This window comes from Cheilinus undulatus, linkage group 9 (assembly GCF_018320785.1).
Source record: "Cheilinus undulatus linkage group 9, ASM1832078v1, whole genome shotgun sequence".
Classification (NCBI taxonomy): Eukaryota; Metazoa; Chordata; class Actinopteri; order Labriformes; family Labridae; genus Cheilinus; species Cheilinus undulatus.
In genome coordinates, this window is record NC_054873.1 from 25,307,807 (window position 1) to 25,327,039 (window position 19,233).

Below are 19,233 nucleotides of genomic sequence, written 5' to 3' on the forward strand. Positions count from 1 at the left end.
GTGCATTTTTAAGCGCAAAGTCACACACACACACTAGAACATTATAGTAAAAATATTTCTTTAAAAACATAAGAAATATGCAGTGATAACAGACTGGTCAGATGAGAGATTAAAAATAAAACAAGCCGTTCTGTCAAATCCTTTTAGATAGTTTGCATCTATTAGTGTTTAAGTAGCACCTACTGTCATTTATCCTGAAAAATACGCTATAACCTGAGATCAGTGTTTGCTTGGGTGTAGATCACATCTGCTGACTCAACCGCAGATACTCAATACCTATGATGTCTGCAGGAAAAAAATCAAAACATTTTTGCACCCGGGGAGTTGAGTCTTGGCAGAAGAACTTTTCTCTCATGTATTCTGATCACCTGCACCGAGCGTGACCTTGGCTCATCACTCTCACCTCTGGCAACTCACTGCAAAACAGCAGAGGTCCACGCGTGACGCTTCAGCTTTACTTCTCCCCTTCCTCTCCCCTCCATGTCAGCAGGTTTGGCAGGGACAGTGGGTTGCATATCCTGTGTTAAAGTGTTAGTGCCAGGCCAGCAGAAACAAGAGAAGTCACTTGACACTGATGGTCATACAGCATCTATAAGCACATTATTGCTTCAAATACAGCCATTAACAGGATTTATGGACACTCTGCTCTTGGGATTATCTTTATCTGTAATTCTTTAGGATTTTATCACCTAAATTGTTTGTTTAAAGCTATGAATTCTTTCCCTCTATTCTGTCTCTAGGTAGTTTTTATCTGGATCTGCTGTCACTCCTAAAGTAATGACTGGGAACCATCAAGCTCCCCCTGGTGCACCAGGCACCCCTGTTTCCTCCACTGATATGTCAAATGCAACCACCACCACAGGCCAACAACCGTCCCACAGCCTCAACAAATTCATGAGTGAACTGCACAGGGCTCACAGTGAGTTAGCCATCCTCATTCTTCATCTTTATGTCCATTTAAAGTGGTCTAGTATTACATAACCTAGACACAGTGGCTCCCAACCTTTTTTGCTCAGGACCCCACAGGACCCACTTGGAAAAATTAATCTGTTATTACAACAGTCTGTTAGGGCCACTCCAGATAAAACAATAATAAAAAGGAGCTGTTTATTTTTAATAAAGAATACTTTTTAAAATAATAATCACATTTTAAAAGTTGGTACAAGAAAAAAAAACAAAACCATTATTTACTTTAAAAGTCATAAATATATTTGAACCAAAACTTACATTTTTTGAAATTATTAAGTGTAAAATCCAACAACTTTCTACAGTCAGGTGAAGTTAAGTTAGGCTAAGTTGTTGCAAAAATGAAAAGAGAGGCTAAGAGAAAAGCCACTAAACAGTGAGGGTACTTGTTAACTTTATGTACATCTAAACACACAACAGCTATAAAACAGCAGGGATAACAAGTAGAACAGAGTGAACAATTTATATTAGGACAAACAAAGCAAAATGTACAGGACATGATGAAAAACGTCCACATATGACAGCAGACAGAGATCAGGACATGTAATTGAGGACAGGGAGGGGGACAAACTGAAGTGAAAGGCACAAGAATTATGGATTTTATTTAAAATCTGCACATATCATTGAGACCCTGTGTGCACAATAGAGGACATTGATAAATTTTTATTTTCTTATAACATAATGATGAAAAAAGTTGTAGTGATTCACTTCAAATCTCTAGACAATTTACAGTGAAATTTTTGAGAATTTTCTTGAAAGTGTTTGGGCATATTTTTGTATATTTTGGAGAGTTTGATTTTCACCCTTTTTAGGTAATTTCATGGGAATGTGAGGTATTTATGTGTGATTTTGGGGGATCTGATTGGAAACTTGTTTAGGGGATTTCCTTTGAAATTTTCCAGAATTTCTATGAATTTTTAGATAATTTGTTTGAATTTTGGCAGGAATATGTTTGATGAGTTCAATAATTTCCCATGGAATTTTAGGAGAATTTATTTGTAAATATTTTGTGAATGTGATTTGAATTTTGGGGTAAATCTTAAGTCAGATTGCTGTAACTTTTGGAAAACACTTTTGCACATTTTGGGGTATTTTTGGATTTTCACAGGATTTTTTTTTTTTTTTTTTTTTTTTTTTTTGGAATGTCTTAGAAATTTTAGGGAATTTAAGGGAATGTTTTATGTTTTTGGGAAATTCTCATTATTTCAATGGGAATTTTAAAAGATCTCCAGAACTTTTTAGTTGAAATTAAGTTCTTACCAGGCCAGGGGCGTAGCTAGGGATTTAGGGCCTCCTGAAAGAATATTACACAGGGGCCCCCTTAACCAGCGAACCAAGCAACAAATGTTGTGTCATTATTACAAAATCTCTGCATTTTAATGTGTTCAACATTTTTACTATGGTTAGATTAAATTTACTTTCATTATTTTGCAGCGCTGGACAACACCATCTGGATATTTTTAAGGGAGGGGCACCCCAGTATTTTATTTGATTCTATTTCATACAAATTTTAGCCTGTTGGCCAATTAATTTAGTTGCTTTTGAAATAATAATGACACTGGTAACCAAGAAAAAACTAATAAAAACACACTTTTCATTGCAGGATTCTCAAGGGCCCCTCCCTACTGTGGGCCTGGGTAATGAGTACCCTTTTTCCCCCCTGTGCTACACCCATGTACCAGGCCTTAGCAAGCTCTTGTTGTTCATCATTTAAAAAAGGACTAGACCATACGTCTCTGAGGGACTGACACTATTTCTTACTGACTGAACAGCCTCCTATCAAGTAGCCAAAACACTCAAAACATATACAAACATTTTAAAAATCCATATTTTTGGTGTTTTGTAAAGTAAATATGGTGTCCTCACAATTTTTGGGTGAAAACTACTTACTGTTCAAAGATAAGACTTGGGTTTCACACTTTTTAGATCCGATCAATCCAAAAGGAATTGTAGAAACTAAAAGTGCAGTTCAAACAAAAGCTCACGTCTCTTTTTTATCACACCAGTTTCAAACCAGTACACCCAGAAAGACTCATAAGATGTATTAATGACAGCTGAAGCAATGGTGTGATGAGAAAAATGATGACGCAAAAGAGCGAAGCGTAACACTGGATTGCATTCCAAAGCGTTTTCTAAATGAAACTTGGAGACAAAGTGCATTCTGGGTATTATTAATGACTGGTCTCTGATATGTAAATGCAAAGGGGAGGACACTGGGGCCATCATATAATATTGACAAAGAGTGTATGCAATCAATTTTCTGACCATCCTGTGTGTATGTGTCTGTGTGTATTTTATGCAGTGCCATCATGGGCTATGGCCGCCCTCTGCATGGTGAGTTTGTGTGTGGTGCTGTCCTGTGCTGTGTGTGTGTGGAGAAAGTGCCTGAGAAAGAAGGACAAGGACAAAGAAAAAGAAAAAGACAAGAAGAAGGGAAAAGAGAAGAGCCAGGGGGACTATGACACTGAAATGAATGGAGGTTACATCAAGGTAGGATACACACACAAAACACAAAGAGAGAGAGAGAGAGTTCAGATGTATCGTCCTTGCCATGTATCATAGTCCTGACATCCAGGTCAGTCAGGACTAGTAAAACTGTCAGTGCTTGTTTAACTAATGGATTTTTTGCACATTGCTCATGCTGAAGTTAAGAAGAAAGGGTGAGATAAGTTGTGCTGCAGGTCACATTTAAACAGTGTTGGTGTAAAACGTCCCTTTAAACAGTAAATAAACTTTAGATGGTAACCTTACCTCTGTCTAATGGCCTCTGGCTGTGTAAAGCTACTCAGCATACTATAGGAACACAAGCTGACAGAAAGTCTTCATCGATTTCTCATAAAACTAACAGATTTCACCTGCATGTGATGTGTGTCTCTGTTTCCATGCAGCCGCAGAAAGATGAAGGTAAAAAAGAAACAGAGCTATTAGATAATGAGCCCAAGGAGGAGGAGAAGCTTGGCAGGCTGCATTTCACATTAGACTACAACTTCACTGATAATACGGTGAGATGATGCTGTTCACTGAAACATGCTTCTTTTTACCACCGTCTGCCATCTCTCAAATGTCACATCTGAATACTTCTCATCCTTGTGTCAATTAGCCAGATTCTCCTCTCTTGGTATTTCTTTCCTTTGCTTTCAAACCAAGCTGGTAGTAGGCATCCTCCAGGCCGCTGAGCTCCCTGCGATGGATGTAGGAGGAAGTTCTGACCCTTACGTCAAACTTTATCTGCTGCCGGACAAGAAGAAAAAGTTTGAAACTAAAGTTCATAGGAAGACTCTTGAACCCAATTTCAACGAAACCTTCACATTTAAGGTAAAACCAGGTTTTGTACATGAGTACATTATGTGGTTTACTGTGTATTTATTTCAAAATGATTGTTCTGTAGGTGGCGTACACTGAGCTGGGCGGGAAAACACTTGTGATGACTGTGTATGACTTTGACCGTTTCTCAAAACATGATGCCATTGGAGCTGTGAAGATACCGATGAGCAGTGTGGACTTCAGCCAGTCTCTGCAGGAGTGGAGGGATCTGCAGAAGGCAGAGAAGGAGGAGGTGAGTGTACACTGTGATAGGAGGGAGGAGCGACACTTATACCAACAGAGTAGAGTAAGCAAGTTGTTAGTCAGAATAAACTACTATTGAATTATTTTTTTATTTTAGAGAAAAAAAGGCCACATGTTTATTTTGATTTTGAGTTAAATCAAATAATTCTTCTTTTAATAATAAAACTTAGTTTTAAAAAAAGCAAAAAATGCAAGCAATACTTCTGAGAATAAATCGTCTCTTTTAAACTTTTTAAAACATTTTTTCATATTCCAACTGAAGCAGATTTTTCTTTTCAACCCAGTGCGCACAAACAGGTCATCACATAAAACCAATACAGTCATTACTGACATTGCAGCCATTGTTCTCCTTAAAAGTTTGTGCAAGGTGATTTTCTTCAACTTCATATAACTCCATTACCTCCCATATGATATGATGGGGGTTCCAGTTTTAACCATCTGCAGATGCATATACAGTGCTTAACAAATTTATTAGACCACCTGTCATATTTGTGTCAGAGACCATCCAGCATCATGAAGTGCTTTAATGTGGACTTTTTCATTTTCAGTGAGCTCTCCACGTTTTACCATTTTGAACAGGAATGAGGAATTTCAAACTGAATTCACCTTTTTATACCCAAATTTGAGCCGGCTCACTGGGCTTCTCTGAGAAGTCAGAAATGAATCAAGCATAACATTCAACCACTAAAACTCATTTTTCTGTTCAGGAATGCAAGTAAATAACTATAATTTGACATATTAATCAAGAAATAATAAAGTGCTTTACTATTTATTTATTTTTTGTAAATCAGTAAATTTGAAAATTCATGGATAACAATAATAATTATATTTTAGTATTAAAAATATCATTTGGGTTAAAGAGCTTCTACATATTGGTGTATTAACCATTGCAGAAACATAAAAAATGATTTTGGTAATTACCAATGCTGTTAATTTAGGGCAGCTGTGGCATAAACCTTATTTTAGGTGGTGGTCTAATAAATTCGTTGAGCACTGTATATCCATCTGCTGAAATGATTTGTGAAAATATTGATTTGCACTTCCAGCAGGAGTTGGCACCTGCCGACAGTGAAACCCAAACTACCAGAAACGGGTTTGCTGACCATGGTATTACTGTGTTTGACTGGCCAGCTAACTGGTCTGACCTGAACCCCATAGGGAAAAATGTCAAGAGGAAGATGAGAGACTCAACAACACAGACAAGCTAAAGGCTGCCATCTAAGCAATCTGGGCTTGATAACACCCCAGCAGTGCCACGGACTGACTGCCTCCATGACATATCATAAAGATGCAGTAATTTTTATAAAAGGAGCTTAAACCAAGTACTGAGTACATAAATGGGTATATTTTCCCTAAAGGTCATAATTCATGAATACTTTTTCGGTATGATGTTTTATGATATTCTAATATTTTGAGATAGTGGCTTTTTAACTGTGGAGCTGTAAGCTTTGGTCATCAACATTAAAACAAAAAAAAGTCTGGAAATATTTCACTTTAAAAATACACGACCTTCTCATTTTTTAGATACACCTGTTTATGTGATACACTTGATAGCTGCTGCTAATATGAACTTAAGGTAACACTTAAGGCTGTCAGCATTAATGCATTAATCAAAGTACAATTAAGGCCTATAAAAAGCTGTTTTCCTTTAATCACATCGATCACATGCTTCACTGTCGCTTTCAGCACACTGTGGTGAAGCCACAGCAACATCTCCCTGCAGCCACCGTGATGTAAAATAAGTCCACCACTGCTCCTAAATGTCTCATGTCTCATTCACTTAAAAAAACTTGCAAACAGCGTATTGGATAAGTTAGGAGTCAGTAGCCACTTTATAAGACCTTTTTATGTTTTTTTTCCCACAGCTTCTTCTGATTTTGTTTTGTAAGCCTCTGTATTTTCTAAACATAACCTTGAAGAAAATGATTTAAATAAAATCAACCTATTCACTTTTTTTTTTTTTTTTTTTTTACTTTAGAGTGAGCGGCTTGGAGACATATGTTTGTCCTTGAGGTATGTGCCAACTGCAGGGAAGCTGACAGTGGTGATCCTGGAGGCCAAAAACCTGAAGAAAATGGATGTGGGTGGATTATCAGGTCAGTCAAATCTTTAACATATTTCAGTTTGCATACAATTTTAATCAGAGGGGCTTTATTGAGTTCATGCATGTGTTTCTCTCTATAAAACTTTCATGTCAGATCAAAATAAAGACGTATTCATGCATTAAAAGACAAAAAATGGTCAATACAACAATTGCCTGCTGTCTTAATGACCCACAATAGGGTGGTTAATAGTTATATTTTAGTGCTGTGTGCTAATTTCCGGCAGTTTCTATTCATAGTGAAAACACTTGGAGCTCCCACAATAGCTGCTGTTGTTTAATGACTGATGGAGTTTCTGCATCATTGCCAGGCTGTTGCATCTGTTACTCTGCCATAAATCCCATCTGCTCTCTCCATCAGACCCTTATGTGAAGATCCACTTATTGCAGAATGGGAAAAGACTCAAGAAAAAGAAAACAACAATAAAGAAAAACACTCTGAACCCTTACTACAATGAGTCTTTCAGCTTTGAAGTTCCATGTGAACAGATAGAGGTATGCATACTTGTTAACACCAAATCTTACTTTAATTTAATTTAATAGACCTGAAATTCATTCATTCTTCTGTTGGTGTTTTTTATTCATAGAAAGTGCAGATAGCAGTGACTGTGTTGGACTATGATAAGATTGGGAAGAATGATGCCATTGGGAAGTTGCTGCTGGGCGGTAACAGCACTGGGAAAGAGCAATGCCATTGGTCAGACATGCTGGCAAATCCCAGGAGGCCAATAGCTCAGTGGCACAGCCTCCAACCAGAGGATGAAGTCAACGCACTTATCTCCAACAAGAAATGAGATTGTGAAGTAATCTTGCCACATTTACCTCATCTATCTCTAGTCTATGTTCCTATATTCCTATTTTTCCCTGCAAACCCCAATCAGGAACAACGCCAATGCCAAAAGAGTTTCAGCACTTTGTAAGATGTAGATAAAAACAGAATACAATTATTTGCAAACCTCATAAATCCATATTTTACTCACAATAGAACATAAACAACCCATCAGATGTTGGGACTGAGACATTTTAACATTTAATTGAAATATTAGCTTATTTTGAATTTGATGGCAGCAACACTTCTCAAAGATGTAGGGACAGGGCAACAAGAAGACTGGAAAAGTGAGTGGTACAAATGAAAAATAAATGAAAGAGCATTTGACAAAGAATTAGGTTGATGGGCAACAGGCCATAATGTGACTGGGTATCAAAGGAACATGTTAGAGAGATACAGTCTCTCAGAGGTAAACTGCATCTAAAAATTGTGGAACAATTTCAGAAAAATCTTCCTCCCACCATCTACAGAACACAATATCATCAAAAGATTCAGAGAATCTTGAGATATGTGTGTGCACAAGGGACAAGGCCAAGGGTCAACACTGGATGCTGGTGATCTTTGGGTGCTCGGGCAGAAGTGCATCTAAAACAAACCTGATTCTGTACTGGAAATCACTGCATGAACTCAGGAACACTTCCATAAATCACTGTCAACACAGTTCATTGTGCCATCCACAGATGTAAGTTAAAGCTGTATCATGCAAAGAAGGAGCCATATGTGACCACGATCCAGAAACGCCACCTTCTTTCCAGGGCCAAAGCTATTTCAAAATGGCCTGAGGCAAAATGGAAAACTGCTCTGTGGTCAGATGAGTCAAAATTTGAAATTCTTCATGAAAACCATGTATGCCGTGTCCTGCGAACTAAAGAGGAAAATAACTATCCATGTTGTAATCAGCGCACACTTAAAAGCCTGCACTCTGGTGATATTTGGTTGCATTAGTCCCTGTGGATACACATCTGGAAAAGTACTATAAATGCTGAAAAATATCCAGAGGTTTTAGAGCAACGTATGCTCTCATCTATCCCACACCCCTTTCAGGGAAGTAAAATAATACTAAACCACACACCAGCTCCATCACAACAGCATGGCTTCATAGTACAAGAGTTAGGGTGTGAACTGGCCTGCCTGCAGTCTAGACGTCTCATCAGTAGAAAATATTTGGTTTATTAGAAAACAAAAGACAACAATGAACTGTTGAACAGAAAGAGTCATACATCAGACAAGAATGGGACAACAGCCCTCTCCCGAACTCCAGCAACTGATCTCCTCACTTCCCAGATGTTTACAGACTGATGCTAAAAGGGAGAATGCCCACAATGGTAAACATGGCCCTGTCCCTACTTTTTTGATAACTGTTACTGCCATCAAATTCAAAATAATAATAATAAATAATATTTTTCATGAGGTGGTAAAATGTCTCAATCTCAACACATGTTTATGTTTTATTGTAAATAAGGGTTTATGACATATGCAAATCATTGCATTCTGTATTTATTTACATTTTACACAGCGTCCCAACTTTTTTAAAATTGGGCTTTTAGATATATATAATAGATCAAATAACTCTGTTTAACTTTTAACAATATCCATGACAGCCAACTTAGTTCATACATTTTTTAACCTGCTTCTACTAAAGCTGCTATAAAGTCTATAATAAATATGTATTACTGTGTAAATTGCTATTAAAACAAAAAAGATTTTTTAAAGCATTGTGAGTTTTTGCTAAGTTCTGTTCATCTTCATGCACTCTTCACCTGATGTTAACACAATTAACCTGCAGACGGAGACAATCCAAAGGACAGTGAAATATGATTCTCATATGACTGCCATTGTGTCTCTACTGTCAGGATATCCATTGTTGCCTGATAGTTAATTCATTTAATCTGTTAGGGAAGGGGGCAGTATTATGCTGTTGAGGTTCTGAGCTAGACAGTGATAGTGACAGAGGTTTTAAGCCCCTTAAAAACTATATGAAACTATATTCGTAGATTTTTACCTGCCCAAGTAAAACCAGAGGCTAGGTAACTAGTATGTCTTATCAGATCTTGTTTTTACAGAAGTGATAGTTTGCTTTGTTGAATACATCATCTTGATTTCCTCGCAGTTTAAAGAAGTAGTGAACACTTTAACATTTTTTTTTAGCTGTACACTTGAGTATCTGACTGAACTATGATAAAACACATCAGTGCTGCTGTTATTTCTGATATTTGAACCAAAATGATAAAAACATTGAACTTTTCTGAAACACCGAGTTTTGGGTTTTTATTATCTGTAAGCCATAGTTAATCATCAAAATTTCAAGAAATAAAGGCTTGAAATATTTCACTGTATGTGTAATAAGTCTATATAATATATGGGTTTCACTTTCTGAAATGAGTGACAAAACAATATTGAACCTTTCCATGATATTCTAATTTTTTGAGATGTACTTGTCCGTGCAGTCTTGATGCGTTTAATTTAAAACCGTACAATGAATTACATTTTTTTCACGCTAAACCCCTTTGTTATTTTACCTTAAGGTAGTAAATACATTTAAAAAAAGGGCCGTCAAGTGACCCAGATGTAAACGTAAAATTTTGAAACTAAAAGCCTGGTAGTTAGCTAGCCAGCCAACTATGCTAATAATTAATTCTATATCATTTTGTTATTTTAAGTTAAGCCACAGGAAAAGTTGAGATTTTGTATGTGGTTGGAATATTAATGATACTTTGCTGTTTTAATTTGGTTTATTGCCATGTTGTTTAACAAGGATTTTGGGTGATAGAGGGTGGAAAAATACTATTAACCCATTTGAGACGTGACGGATGGAGTTTACATAATTTAATCTCCAAATTGCTCCAATAATCACATTTAGCATCTTGTTTCTAAGTCCCATAATTTATTCAAAAATGGCGGGTTTCAGTGGTGTGCGGGGGGGGGGCAGTCGCCCCCCTCGTGGCCCAATTGTTGAAAAACGCGAGCTAAAGTGCCCTCTTGGGAGCCAAAATGCACATTAAAGTGCCCTCTTGGGAGGCAAAATGTGTTTTAAAGTGCCCTCTTGAGAGGCAAAACGCACTCTAAAGTGCCCTCTTGAGAGCCAAACACACATTAAAGTGCCCTCTTGGAAGCCAAACACACGTTTAAGTGCCCTCGAGAGTCAAAACGTGTGCTAAAGTGCCCTCTTAGGAGCCAAAACACACGCTAAAGTGCCCTCCTGGTTGGCAAAACACACGTTAAACTGCCCACTTAGGTGGAAAAAACACACTAAACTGCCCTCTTGGGTGATAAAAAAAAACACTTAATTGCCCTCTTGGTCGGTTAAAACATGATAAACTGCCCTCTTGGGTGGTAAAAACGCGTGCTTAAGTGCCCTCCCAGTTGGCAAAACACAACTGCTCTCTTGGGTGGAAAAACACACTAAACTGCTGTCGTTGGATGGAGAACATTGATTCCAATGAAGGCATGCAAGCTTTCCCAGAGTTGTTAACAAGTTAAGCCCTGTTTATGTTCAATACACTCTGTATGGCCATTAGCCCATATTTTCTGTTTTTTTATTTTTATTTATTTTTTGCAAACGGCCGTTGGGCTAATAAACTTTCTAGATTTTATTTTCAATTTACACTTTAGGTTAGGTCAGTTAGATTCATTGTATTTAGTAAATGATGGAATAAATTGATAGCAACTAGATAGATACTGTAGTAACTTAAGTTTTAAGAACACATTCCCATTGTTGAAGTAAGTCCATTCCATCCATTTAATTCAGTTTTAGGAACACTCTCTCTCAAACGGTCACATGTCAGTGGGAGCTTAATGCTGACTGAGGTGCAATCCTGCATCCTACTGCTGTGTGAGGTAGGTAGCTAATACAGCAAGCTGTCTCTGAAGTTACCAATTATGCATTACTTAATACTAGTGTATGTAGCCTGGAATTGCTATTATTAGGTAGAGTTAAACCTAGGCTGAGGAGCAAGCCTAGCTAAATACTGTGGGAATATCTTTTTAAAGCTAGCAAGTAAAGTTAAAAGTGGAGTTAGCATTGCATATCAGGGTTTCCGCCAGGTTTAAGTTGACCCCCAGATGGGCTAAGTATCTGGGATTTTTTTATTCTATTTTAATTTTTTTACGGCCCGCCCACTAAGCGCAACTTCCTGTCAGCCTGCTAACTAGCATTCTGGTTGACAGAAATGGAACCTCAGCCTGCCGAGCTATCTGTCTATCAAATGAGACGCGCCAATCAGCTTTCATCCTAAATATAATCCAAACGATCGTGTTCCAAAAATATTCACACCCCCCCGTACAATGGGAGCACAATAAGACACTAGCTAATGAGACCCGTTTGGTGTTTTGAACCAGGCTTTAAACCAGTTTATTTCTAGTGTCAAAACCAGCTGTTTAACATGTGTGCAGATGGAACTTCCGGTGTTCCTGCAGCCAGCCTCAAGTGGACACTCGCGGTATAGCAATTTTTGGCACTTCCGCATTGGCTTCATTTTTCAGGACCAGAGGTCGCAGCTTGTTTTCAACAGCTATGGCTTAAGCTATTATTTGTTTAATTTAAATTCAATTCAATTTCTTTTGTTATGTTGAAAACGCAGCATTCCAAGACTGCACATTGTCAGATTTTCTTGAATTGTTGATTTCTTTAATCGTGTGTTGAATAAATGACATATTTATAATTATACATTATGTGGTCATATTTTAAATTCTCCGGTCAGCTTTTAGCATTGACTCAACGTGGGGCCCTGTGGAGTCTGTAGCTTTTTTAAATTCTCAGTTCCTTGATTCCATCCATGACCCAGAGCCAGAACTATATCTCACAGAACCAGTTTGGATTATCTGGTGCTAATATGGTGTTAAAATGCACTAGAATACAGGAAATGGCATCTAATTAATTGAAAATTTTCTGGGGAAGACCCCCAGACCCCCTAGGGATTTATTTATTTATTTATTTATGTGTGTTCTTCACAGTCCAACGTTGAATCTACACAGTTCTAGTGGATGCTGATCCTAACTACAAACTAACTTGAGTAGTCTGTCTGGTTAGTCTGTTTTAAGGGTACATAATGTGCCCTTTGTATAACATGTCTAAAGTGCCCTGAAAACACACGAAACTTATTGCCCTCTTCAGTGGCGAGAAGGCGCTGTACGTGCCCTTTTTTTTCCTTTTCGCCCCTGCCCTTGAAAAAGTCTGTGCACGCCACTGGCGGCTTTCGTGCTGGAAACAGAGTCGGACCATTTTGCAGATCTCCCCAAGCTGCATCTGTCTAGAAAATTTCATAAAATCACTACAAAGTCAAAAGATGGGGCTTTGACTTTGAGAACTGTTAATGGGAGATTGAGGTGATTCTGAATGGCACATCAGGGACACAAAAACCGGCAAATTCTTCTAAAACTGGAATAAGTTTAGGGCCTCAAAATCCCATGCAGTAATGGTAAATGCATTATAATAATTCTTGCACATACATCTAGGTTCTTGCATCACTGGGTGCTGGCCCTAGCAAGTTCTTCCCTTACGTCCTCTAGGCTCCACTAGTTAGCTACCTTAAACGGAGCTAAAGGTAAAACACTTACTGGTGGTGCGCCCAAATTATTTACAAGTTTTAGAGATTCCTTCCAAATTCTGACTTGTGTAACTATTTCACAGCTTTGTTTGGCACAGATGCACTGCCGTTTCCTCCCGCCTGTTTCTGACGCAGCGTCAGAGGTGTCCCACCCAGGTCAGGGTTATTTGTCTGCCAATCTGAAGACATCCGTGATGGAGCGACAGACCCGAGGGCTTCCACACAGACAGCAGAGGCAGGGACGTGAGCCCTTCAGCTGGCCCAGGATGTTGGAATGACAGAGGCTAATGTAGGCTTACCTGCCCACACAGCTGTGTGCTCGTCACCTGCTCAGGTGGGCTGTCGCCACCAGATAGGCTTTACGGGTAGGACCGATAATCGTCCTTTTGCTACCAAACAAACATCCTACTCCTGGGACCAGTGAGATGCAACCTTAACGTTTCTGCGGTACTTTCTTTCGGACTCTGAGATGAACTTAAAGTGGACAGTGGAAAGATTTCTTCTTGTGTCGTTTTCAATCTCCCACTTGCTGTTACTTGAGGGTGAGTCTAACAGTTTCTTTTTTCCAAACTGCTATGATAGTCCCCATAGGTATCAGTATATTAGACGGGTTTAACATCATCTTAGTGATATTTATTGGTATAATGTAAGAAATGAGCTTATTCTTTATGTTTATGGGAGCTACCTCTTTTCTTTCCTGTATTATCTGTCAGGGAGTTCCCTATTGTTAATTATTAAAGCAAACACAGTATTTAAAAGCGCTCCGATTCCTTCCCTTCACGTTGTTGTGTCTACATGACATTATTACTTCTTTTAAATGCTTATTGTATGACGTTTTCTAGGAGCTCAGGGTCGACTTTCCGGGGCAGAAGGAAGAATACAAAGGTAATTTAAAAGAATTTTGATGAATGCTTCTCTTTTGTCAACACAACAAGCTAAGCTAAAATACAAATGATATTGTGTAAAAAATAATCCACATTTTCAACTTGTAATTCTAAAATGTTTACAGGCTGAAAGTGATGGTTGCATTTACACTTTCTGTCACTAGAGAGTGTAAAAGAGACAGGGTATGAGTGTGTGTATGGGTGCTTGTGAGGGTTCAGTAAGGAGTATATTTGAGTCTGGATTCAAGTGGTGTAAAGTGCACTTAAAAGTCTCCCCTCTGACTGTTTCTCTCCACTAATGTGCATGTTTGTGTGTGTGCAGAAGGGCTAATGCACTTCGGAGGAAACGGGATCTCCTTGGGGAGGAGGTGGGTACACTACACCTAAGAGAACCAGAGGAGGTCAGGGCACCCACATGCGCACAACACCCTAACGGGCACAAAGATGCCTTTGTAAAGAATGAGACACACTCACTGACTCATACACTCTCTCCCATTCCAACTGATGCAACTTTCAACTTACAGGTACACCGGTGGTACAGTCTTTGTCATTGACACTGTTAAAGCTTGAGTATTATTCAAGGAAACAATCTGAGTGTGTATTGTTTATTTTCCCAGACGTACAGGCCACTGCTGTCGGAAAATACCCTGTCACGCAGAATTTTGCACAATTACACAGCCAGAGATGCCTCTTCAGGTAATTTTCCTGCTCATAAGGTGACCCCAAAAGGATTCAGTGAGGCATAAAGACTATAATTACCAAGACTGGCTGCCTAAATGAAGCAGGGGTTGTTTGTGTCTTTCCCAGAATACTGTGGCTGCCTCAATGGTGGCTGGTGTCAAGACGGTGGTGTGTGTGACTGTGCTCAGTTCCAAGCACTGGGAGATCGCTGCCAGATCAGTGAGTAATTCACACACAGACACAAGCAAACACACTTAAGGCTGCACATCTTCCTTTGGCAACAGCTCAAGTGCATCAGTATCTCATCACACTGGCACAATTAAGTACTATTTCTGGTATGCAACAGCCTTGCTGCTCAGCATACGTAGAAGTTTTTAATAACAGTATAGAGTTACACATTCAGGAAACTACAGACAAAATGAGTCTGTGTATGAAATAGTTCAAGTGTGCACATTAGACTCACAAATCATTCAACAAATGTTAATTATTTATGCACAGTCCAGTATTAATTATAAGATTACTAGATTTTTTTCCCTCTTTATCTCCTGTTGTTGATACCAATCCTCCACAGGCCAGTCTACCCCCCCCAACACAAACACACAGACCCCAGACATGAACTTCACTCCCTTCAGCAGCCAATATAAAGTTGCTTGGTAATAGTGTAATTGCTGAGTGATGGAGTTTCTGGTTTCTATATTCTGAACAGGCTTCTTGTACAGTATATCTGTGGTCTGATCTGAGGTCAATTATTGTAAAGACCATTTTAATTTCAAGTATGTAATTTAGTGTTGACACACTATATAGCTACCAGGGGACCTGCAGTTGACCAAAAGATGCAAATCAAACCCCTATATAGACTATCTACTTAATTTGGCTACTTTGGCTAAAAACATGGAAAAATATTAAATTGATATGGACAACAAAGTTTTAAAGTGTCAGTAAAGTGCTAAAAAAAATCTCTATTTTAGTTTAGCTGTATGGCAGGCCACTGTGTTATGAACCTCCGGGCCAAATTTCAGTCATGAAAAACATTTAAGTTTATATAGTTATGCCTCAAAATCATGAAAAATGAGGCGGTAACATCCTCTCAATGATGGTGTGGGCATGTTGGTTGAATGAGCCGAAGCCACACCCACTCACAAGAAATACGATCCTGCCCAAATGAAACCAAGCCAGGAAAGATGTGAACAACTTTTCAATAGTCTGAATCCAAAATTCAGTGACACATAGATCTCAGTGTTATTCCAACATATCTAGTTGGATTTCACTTTACAGGGACTTTAACAATAAAGTCAGATTCAAATATTTTGTTTATGCATTAGTAAATTTGGGCATCTTGTCATGAATGAATGTAAACTCTCACTTGCAGAATGAACCACTGCAGATTCCAATAAACAGGACAAGCTTTTCTCTGATAAGACTATTAGATGTGACTGTCACCTGACCCAGTTCCCTCACATTTGGGAGGGAGTCTTACGCAGCATCTTGGCATAGCAAGCCACGGGGATTTCCTGTAACAAAGGGCTTTTTAGAAAATTCAGGTTGTCGTTTTCCATGCACAAGAGTTCAAGGAAATAAAACATGATGAAGGATAGAAAGATTGTAAAGTGATATGATTTGACATTTCAGTTTAATGAGGTGTCATTGCTGGTGAAGTAAATTCTTGTCACGACATGAAACTGATCCACCTCATCATAACAAAAGTCCTATCTGAATGAGTTGCCCATTTTCCTCACAGTACCTAACCAGGGCCAGGATAGAGACGGCATTTGCAGGTCATGGGGTCAGCACCACTATGAAACATTTGATGGCATCTACTTCTACTTCCCTGGAACCTGCTCATACGTCCTGGCCCAGGACTGCCACTCAGCTACACCACAGTACACAGTGTGGGTAAGAGCATACAGAGCAAAGTGACCAAAGTATTTATTTATTTTTTATCATAATCTTTTCTTCAATCATTTCATTTTCAGTTAGAGACAATCACATAATCAAACTTTAATACTGCAGTATTTTTCTAGAAAGTTAAACAATCCAAAGTGGACAAATTGCACAAATTACTGCATCAGCTAGGCACTGCTGAGGTGTTATGGAAGCCAAGGTTGCTTTAGTGGCCTTCATTTCTGCATTGCTGGCTCTGGTTTCTCTCATCTTCCTGTTGACAGTATCCTGTAGATTTTCTCTGGGGTTGAGGTCAGGCCTGTTGGCTGCCAATCAAGCCAGCACAGTGATCTGTGAGGAGATTTAAAGAGAATTTCAAGCTTCTGCCTGCTGAAAAGCTTTGTTGAGTTGCTGATTTCCCTTTCCAGGAGGACTTGACACCTACCCACAGTGCCAAGACTACTAGTACTGGGTTTGCTGACTTTGGTATTACTGTTGCCTCAGTGCCACATCCCAATGATGCAGGGATTTGTGCAGTAGGAGCACAAATGGATGCAGTTCTGTATTACAAATCCTGGACGGGTTTTATGTAATATTGTGGTATTTTGAGATGCTGTTTTTGTGTTCATGAGCTGTAAGATCAAAAGCTCAAGATTAAAGCAAACAAAAAATATTTCACCTTTTATGTAATAATTCTAAAATAAATTTAAAAAATCACATGCAGGAAAAAAAACTACCTCAGTATTCACATTTTTGAGATGCACCTGTATAACTAATTGTTATGCAAAAAGACTAGAAGCCTAGCTACTTGAGGAATACAATGTGCATTTAGAAAGAAATATATTTGTGCACATGTTCATATAGCATGAAGAAGTTTCAAGCTAACAGCAACTCTCTGACAAATAAAAGAAAACTGGATGGCACCACCAGCCCCATAGGTTCAGAAACAGTGTTTGCATGTGTGATTAAGTCAAACCTGACCCTTTCTGTTATTCTGTTGAATTATTTGTCTTTATTTTTTTCAGGTTCACAACAGCAGAGTGTGTGACGGGAGTGTGTATTTATGCCCAAGAGCACTCAGTTTGTTCTTCCCAAACGAGGATGAGATCCACATCTCTGGATACCAGGTCCACCAGGGAGGACGCAGGTTTGTTCATGTGAATGGTCGTCTGTTTGTTCTGCTACAAGTAAGATGAATAAAAACGAGGACTGATTTTAAAATTTCTCAGCTGGAAAATGTTTCTACAAAACTTTTTAGAACTGAAAGGGAGGAAAACAATCTCTGTTTATGGTCTACAACCCCTGTAAAGTCCCAGTGCAGAGCATTATAAGCATGAATTCAGAATAACTCACTTGACATGCCTGTCTCTGAAACATCAGGTTAAGTCTGCCTCAGACTGTAGGCAGTGTATTTATTGAGCGCCTGGCTGATTATCTGCTGGTGAAGAGTGTGTTTGGATTCTCTTTGGCCTGGGATGGAGGCTCAGGTGTCTACCTGAAGATGAGCGAGGAGCACCAGGGTGCCCCCTGTGGCCTGTGTGGGAACTTCAACCACCTTGCTGGCGATGACCTCACCACTTCCCGTGGTAAGACCGGCCTGACCGGCCCCTCATCCTCTTATCCCTTCTCTCAGCACCCACTCGCCTCAATTATTATTATTATACACTCAACTCAAATTCTGGCCAATTATAGAAGTAGTCTAGCCTGAAAAGACCTGAGAGGAAGGATGAGAGAGAGCTGATAGTTTGGGTTTTGAATGGCTGAAAGGAGCTTGAGTTCTTCCTCAGATGATCCGTAACATGAACTGTTGTTCCCTGTTTGTTGGAGCAGAGGGCGGTAGAGTGAAGATCAGCTCACAGAAAGAGAATGAACAGGTGCAAAACACCAATAAATTTACTTTATATGTAGTATATTTACACTTAGACTTTCTCAGAATGCCGAGTTTTTCTAACAAACTTGATGTAAATGTTAACTGATGACAGGTGAAACAGAATTGATTTTGTGCATGTTTGATTGGTACTTTACTTGTACAGCATCTTACCCTGCATGTGTAATATGCTAGCCAGATGTGCATACAAAATGTATTTGTATTGTTTGTGTGTTCCAGGCCTCCGGACAGATGAACCAGCATTGTTCGCTAACAGCTGGGCAGTGGATCTGCCTCACGAGAGAGCCTGTCCTTCAGTAGACATTGAATTTAATGGGCCCTGCGACTCTGAGTCAGACATGGATGTAAGTACAGTGGAAAAATAATCTCATTTTTTAATACTCTGTTATTCTGATGTATTCCATTCATGACTGGTTAATTGTGAATGCTTGCAGGATGCTATAGAGAAATGCAGCGCACTTCTCTTCTTCCCTTTCCTGTCCTGTCATGAAAACATAGACCCAAATCCCTTTGTTGCCAGCTGTGTGTCTGATCTCTGCCTGTAAGTCAAACTTTGTGCAAATTGATTTATTAAACCTCTTTTTAATCTTCTTTTTTAAATGCTATAGTTAGGGATGGGCTACATCAAGTATTTGAGATGTATACTCCTGACCAGTTGAAAATTGCAAGAATTTACATTTTGCACTGCTGGATCTTCAGAAGGTTCTAAGTAAAGCTTCAAAATGCAGAAAGAAGAAATGGGAGTGAGACAAAAACAATTGAGTACTAAATTTATTGAAAACAGCAATTAAACTGAAATAGTCTGTTCATTAGCTGATTAAAAGTTTAGGAACAAAGCTAAAAAAATCCCGAAAACCCCCTCAAAACAGAAATAAAAGTTTCAAAAAAGG

At 38.8% G+C, this 19,233-nt stretch overlaps 2 protein-coding genes across 2 annotated transcripts in view; both read left to right on the forward strand.

Annotated features, from left to right (window-relative positions):
* Positions 1-777: 777 nt before the first annotated feature.
* On the forward strand, positions 778-7,428 carry syt1b (synaptotagmin Ib). The gene is made up of 8 exons (XM_041796019.1): positions 778-919; positions 3,269-3,456; positions 3,855-3,968; positions 4,114-4,281; positions 4,355-4,522; positions 6,512-6,629; positions 6,996-7,129; positions 7,222-7,428. The coding sequence occupies exons 1-8, from the start codon at positions 778-780 to the stop codon at positions 7,426-7,428; spliced, it is 1,239 nt and encodes a 412-aa protein (XP_041651953.1).
* A 6,050-nt stretch (positions 7,429-13,478) lies between these two features.
* otogl (otogelin-like) overlaps positions 13,479-19,233 on the forward strand; it is a 36,997-nt gene continuing 31,242 nt past the window's right edge. Inside the window, exons 1-10 of the mRNA XM_041795984.1 lie at positions 13,479-13,551; positions 13,852-13,894; positions 14,216-14,294; positions 14,511-14,589; positions 14,701-14,793; positions 16,313-16,467; positions 17,481-17,602; positions 17,836-18,041; positions 18,563-18,687; positions 18,778-18,884. Of these exons, the coding sequence (XP_041651918.1) occupies positions 13,479-13,551; positions 13,852-13,894; positions 14,216-14,294; positions 14,511-14,589; positions 14,701-14,793; positions 16,313-16,467; positions 17,481-17,602; positions 17,836-18,041; positions 18,563-18,687; positions 18,778-18,884 (1,082 nt within the window). The remainder of the gene's footprint in view (positions 13,552-13,851; positions 13,895-14,215; positions 14,295-14,510; positions 14,590-14,700; positions 14,794-16,312; positions 16,468-17,480; positions 17,603-17,835; positions 18,042-18,562; positions 18,688-18,777; positions 18,885-19,233) is intronic.

Coding starts and splice junctions, on each gene's coding strand:
- syt1b (XM_041796019.1), top strand. CDS start 778: ATGACTGGGAACCATCAAGCTCCCCCTGGTGCACCAGGCACCCCTGTT. Junction 4,523..6,511: donor AGAAGGCAGAGAAGGAGGAG/GTGAGTGTACAC, acceptor TTTTTACTTTAG/AGTGAGCGGCTTGGAGACAT. Junction 7,130..7,221: donor TTCCATGTGAACAGATAGAG/GTATGCATACTT, acceptor TTTTATTCATAG/AAAGTGCAGATAGCAGTGAC.